Raw genomic sequence first — 5575 nt, 5'->3', positions numbered from 1 at the left:
CTCAGTCCCGCCCCACAACCCCCTGCCATGCCCCCTCAGTCCCAACCAGCAGCTCCCTGCCATCCAAATCCTGGGGCCCACTCCCGCAGCCCTGCCAGTGCCCCTCAGTCTCGCCCCACAGCCTCCTCCATAGTGCGGGCGGGTGGGGGTGTCTCACCTCGGCCTGGTCCTTGCGGAGCTGGGATTTGATGTAGGAGGTGCCTTTGATCAGCGCCCGGACGTGCTGCTGCTTTTCGCGCTGGGTGGATTGGGAGATGGGGGGGGGGTTCAGTCCTGGGGTTGCTTCGAGACAGTGTACCTGCTCCCCCCGTGCCAGGAAGGCACCCATATATTCAGCCCCGCAATCCCTCCCTTTCCCCCCAGAAGGCACCCCCATCCTCCCACAACTTGTCCACTCCCTCCCTTCCCCCGTCATCCCCACACCCCTATATTCCCCCCCAGCATGCACCCCATCTACTTCCTCCCCCCTAGGCCAGCCAGGTACCCTGTGGATCCCCCTCCAAGAACCCCCCACCCATGGGCCCCTTCCCAGCCAACCCCCCCCATATCCTAGTGTGTGCCCTATTGCCCCCCTACCCCCCAGGCAGATCCCATGTCCAGAGGTTGCCCTGCTCTAACCCCCAGATTCCCCCCCCCGTACTCACCACCAGGTGGCGGAAGTCCAAGATGCGCTGCCGCTTGCTCTGCAAGGCCTGCAGCTCGGCGTGGCGGGCACTCGCCTCCCGCTCCAGCTCCCGGCAGCCCCGGTGCAGCCCATCCCGCAGCCCCGCCAGCCGCACAGCCCGCAGCTCCAGCTCCAGCACTGCCCTGGGGGCCGGGCGGGACAGGCCGGCTCAGCGGGCGGATGGGGACCAGCAGGGGGCGCACTGTGTAGGTCTGGGGGTGGGGGGAACCACATGGGCAGGGAATCTTCCCAGCAGGGGGCACTCTCCCAGGGGTGGGTGGTCACTGACTGTGCAGGAGGGACCCTGGGTGGTGAGGATGTCTCCCCGGCAGGGGATGCTCACCACAGGCCCCAACAGCACAGGGGGACCCCACGGAACAGGGTAGTCTCCCCAGCAGGGAGCGCTCTCCAGGGGCCCTCACAGCGCAGGGGGACCCCTGGAGCGGGAAGTCTCCCCAGCAGGGGACGGTCTCCCAGGGGTGGGTGGTCACGAACTGTGCAGGGGTGAGCCGAGGGGGTGGGGTGTCTCCCAAGGCCTGGGGCAGCTACCTGGCGAGGATGGCGCGCTCCGAGCCGTCCGCCAGCAGCCGGTGCATCTCCTGCACAAGGGAGGCCAACTGGGCTGTGCCGTGCTGCTCCCGGGCCTGTAGGGGGAGCTGTTGCACCCACAGCTCCTCACACCTGCTCCAGCCTTCCTGCAGCCAGGGGGAGGGAGCAGGTAAGGAGGGGCCAGGGGACACTGCCCCCTCCCCCCGCTATATCCCAGCCAGAGATATGGCCCTGAGGTCCTCCCGCAGTCGCTGGGACCCCCCAGCACTGAGATACAGCCCCCTCCCCTGCTATATCCCAGCCCCCGGAACCTCCAGCCCCCAGATGTACCACCCCTCCCCCCGCGCTATATCCTAGCTGTTGGGACTGCCCAGTCCCCAGACGCGGCCCTGCCTGCCCCTCCCCATGTCCCCACTCACCTGTATGAGGCCCCGGACCGAGGGCAGGGCTGCTGGCGGTCCCGCCAGGTCTTCCAGGCGGGCGCTCTCGTAGCGGAACCTGCAGGCCAGAGGGGAGAGGTACAGGCCCCCGCACTGGTGACATGGGTCACTGCAGCACCGCTGGGGTGACAGCCCCCCAGAGCCCTGACTCTGCCCCCTGCAGTACAAACTGCCACCACCAGGGTGCCAAAGCCCCACAGCAGCCCCTCTCCTGAGCTCTGACTCTGCCTCCCCCCAAAACAGGCCACCCCCACTGGGGGGCGACGGCTCCGTACAGCACCATGCACCCACACTGCCACCCCCTTAGTGGTACCCACTTGAGTGCCTCTACGTCGCGGGGAATGTCAATGCGGCTGGTGAGCTCTTGCATCTGCAGGGTGTTCTCCAGGGCCAGGTGCTCCAGGGCTGCCAGGACGTGGTTGGGAGGGTGGGAACCCACGATGTCCTGCGTGGGCAGAGAGGTGGGATGAGCCACAGCGGGGCAGGGACGCTGTACCCTCCATCAGGGCTGGCTCCAATACCCCAGTGCGGTGCTAGGGGGCACTGTGCTGAAGGGAGCAGGGCAGGGGGCTCTCCCTGGGCAGTCAGGGCTGGCCCCGATGCCCCAGCCCGGCACTGGGGGTGCTGTACTGCAGGGAGCAGGGCGAGGGGGATCCCCCCAGCAGTCAGGGCTGCCCCAATGCCCGGCGCTAAGGGGCTCCCAGCTGCCCCTCCCAGAGGTGGCTGCACCTTAGCACCAGGTGAGCTGACCCAGTGCAGTGTTATGTGCAGCTGTTCCAGCTCAGAAGTGGCTGCATCTCTGCACCATGCAAGCCATCCCCAGGATCCCTACCCTATTGCGCCTCCCTCCCCCATTACCTCCACCGTGCTCAACCAGTGCTGGTAGGATGCGTCCAGCAGCTCCTCGCTTGTCCCGCTGCTGAGAGACACACACGGGGGGCGAGTCAGAAACAGAGCGGCGGAGGGGAAGGCGAGGGCAGGGGAGCTCGCAGGGTCTTACGGGAGGGCTCCAGATGTGCTGTGCTCGAAGAGCGACTTCAGGAAGTGGAAGCGCAGCTGGCAGGCCGTCCGCACGTCCCGCTGCAGAGAGACGGACAGACATTTGGACGGGTTACCGGGGTGGGGAGGAGACGACGGCCCTCAAGAAAGCTGCAGATCACCAGGAATCACTGGTGGAATCACCAGGATCTACTGGATCCTCCCCCTTTATTGGGATCCAGGCACCAGGCTCAGTGAGATCCCTCAGGATCCCAAAACCTTATTGCCAATGGCCCGACAGACTCCCCCCGGGTCCCGGCACCAGGCTCAGTCCGATTCGCTCCTCCTCCCCAACCAAACCCCATCACCAGATCCCACGGTGAGATCACCAGAGCCCCATGCTGGCATTCACAGGGCTCAGATCACTGGGTACCCTGTGTCACTAGATCCTGCCTTGGGATCTCCAGATCCCCTCAAGATCCCAGGACTGGGATCCCCAGATCACCATCCCCAACTAGCACAGGGGAGCAGGATTCCCAAATTCCTCTCCACCCAGCTGGGAATCTACCCACTGTCCCCTCCCCACTCACCAGTACTTCAGGCTCCACGCCAGCAAATCCGAGGTCAGGCACCTTCCCTCCCACCGTCAGCTCCACCTTGGCCTTTCTGCAGAGAGCAGAGGAGGCCGTGAAAATGGGGTGGGGGAGGGAGGAAGCACAGTTCAGGACATCCCCCCACCCTCACCCCAACCCAGGCCCCATCCTCAGTGGGACTCTGCCATGGAGCAAAGGATCCGGAGAGACGCTACCCAGGATGGGCAGTCCCCTATCCCTAATGCCACATGCCATGGGACCCCCTCCCAAGGAGCAAAGGATTCTGGGAGTTACTACCCAGCAGAGATGTTCACTGGGTAGTGCTTTGGGAGCAAAGGATTCTGGGGGATGTGACCAGGAGCAATGGGGACCCCATGCTAAGGACGGAACCACCCCCCCACACACCTGCTGATGTCCTGCAGCTGCTCCAGCCGCCCCCCCAGCTGGGTTACGCTGCCCTGCAGCTGCTGGCGCTCCTTGGCCGTGCGGGCCGCATAGGCCTTGAGCAGCAGGGAGCGGCGCTGGGCGTCGCGGATCCGCTCCTGGGCCGCCTCCAGGGAGACCTCTGTGGGGTGGGAGGCGAAAGAGCATCAGGGAAACCCCCACCCCGAGCCCCAGATGCTAACCGCTAGGCCTCACTCCCCTCCCAGAGCTGGGGATAGAACCCAGGAATCCTGAGGTGATGGGTGTGAATCCCACAGGCAATTGTCTGGAGAGGGAGCATGGGGGGAAAAAGCAGCAGCCCCATGGGCCACGGGAACCTTGCGGCTGGGGAAGAGACCACGTGGGGAGATGGTGCCCCCAAGGAGGGCAGGGTAGGGGAACAATCCTGCCCCCCACGAAGAAATGGGGGGGGAAATGGATCTGGGCTGCAGTTGGACGATCCCACTGTGTGCTGGGGGAGAACAGATGAGAGGACTGGGGTGGACTTTGTGCCCTCCACCCCCACAGTGATGGGCTGGGGTAGAGCGCTGGGGGCACACACTATGCTGGCCCAACAGATCCTTGGGCCTCCCCCCTTACCGTCAGCCATGACCTCGCGCTGGGCCATCTCCATCTGCAGGTCCAATTGCTGCAGCTCCCCACGCAGGCGAGCCACGCCCTGGGCCAGCTTCTGGTGCCGCTCCTGCTCCGGTTCCGACCTGCTGGGCTTTCCCTGTGAGGAGGGGGAGACACCGACTGGGGGCGGGGCTTCTCCTGGACAGCCCCGCCCTTGAGTGTGCTACCCATCCACCCACCGCTATAGACCCAGGCATCCTGCTCACCCCACGGCAGGGCCCCTGTTCCACCCCACAGCACCCCAATCCCCCGCCCCACCGATCCCACCCCCATTTCCAAGACCAACAGCCCAGCAACAAGGCACCCACTGTCCCCTACCCTATCCCACCCCATAGCACCCCTCTGCATCACAATCCCACCCCAACTGACTTCCCACCCTATCCCACCCCGCAGCACCACCTGATCCTCACTTGCCCCACGACTCCATCCCCTACCCTGATCCACTCTATCCCACCCCACAGCACCCTGATCCCCTTCCCCGCCCCTCCAAATCCAGATTACCATCTCCTACCCACCGCCCCCACCCACCACACCGCACAGCATCACCCAGTCCCACCCACAACACTCGTCCCGTCCCATCCCACTGACAGCCCTCACCCACACGCCCCTATCCACACCTGCCCCATGCCCCATTCAACCAGCAGTCTCCACGGGCCCCCTCACCTCTGCCTCCTCCAGATGCTGGTACCTGAGGCAAGGCCTGAGTAAAGGAGGCTGAACGTGGAGAGCGACAGAGGCCTGAACGGACAGACGTCAGGGAGAGGTCGGAGCCACCAGGCTGGGGGGGTCCAAGGCCAGGAGACAGACACCAGCCAAGGGTCAACAAGGAAATTAAACCCGCTCCCCACTGCTATAGGGGAACGGGGACACCGGGCTGGATGGGCCCAGGGGCTTGATCTAGGAGGCAGGGACGGGGTGGGACACTGGGCTGGATGGGCCCTTTGGTGAGAAAGTTGCCCATAGTAAGAAGTCCCCAAGACGGAGGGGGACGAGGAAAGGATACCACAACAAGTTCCCTCGGATCTTCTTCACATTCCTGTGAGGAAAGAGAGAGGGATGAATCTACTGCAGACAGCAATGGCTCTGGGAGGGGAGTGGGGTCCAGTGGTTAGAGCAGGGGGGACCAGGAGAAAAGCAGAAGGCCCCATGTCCCATTCCCTGCCTCCCTGAGCCAGCCAGTCCCTCGCTGTAGGGCCGTGTGGGAGCCAGCGGCCCTTTGAGGGGAAAGGCCCCACGCCCCATTCCTCTCACCTCTGGTGGTGCACGTGCCGGGTGACGTATCTCCAGATCTC

General features: G+C 64.8%; 1 protein-coding gene across 1 annotated transcript; it reads right to left on the bottom strand.

Annotated features, from left to right (window-relative positions):
- Positions 1 to 31: 31 nt before the first annotated feature.
- Positions 32 to 5569, bottom strand: LOC113405443 (HAUS augmin-like complex subunit 5; the record flags this gene model as incomplete). The annotated part of the gene is made up of 13 exons (XM_026646657.1): positions 5535 to 5569; positions 5287 to 5319; positions 4947 to 4971; positions 4248 to 4380; positions 3630 to 3789; positions 3222 to 3297; positions 2654 to 2733; positions 2512 to 2572; positions 1971 to 2098; positions 1633 to 1711; positions 1214 to 1359; positions 645 to 807; positions 32 to 238 (listed from the first exon to the last, which is right to left on the bottom strand). Coding segments are annotated over exons 4-13 (1134 nt in total), but the record flags the coding sequence as incomplete, so codon positions are not given.
- Positions 5570 to 5575: the final 6 nt, after the last annotated feature.

This window comes from Terrapene carolina, unplaced genomic scaffold (assembly GCF_002925995.2).
Source record: "Terrapene carolina triunguis isolate 2854851 unplaced genomic scaffold, T_m_triunguis-2.0 Scaffold37099, whole genome shotgun sequence".
NCBI classification, from domain to species: Eukaryota; Metazoa; Chordata; order Testudines; family Emydidae; genus Terrapene; species Terrapene triunguis.
The sequence above is the reverse complement of the archived record's forward strand: the minus strand, read 5'-3'. Positions and strand labels throughout refer to the sequence as shown.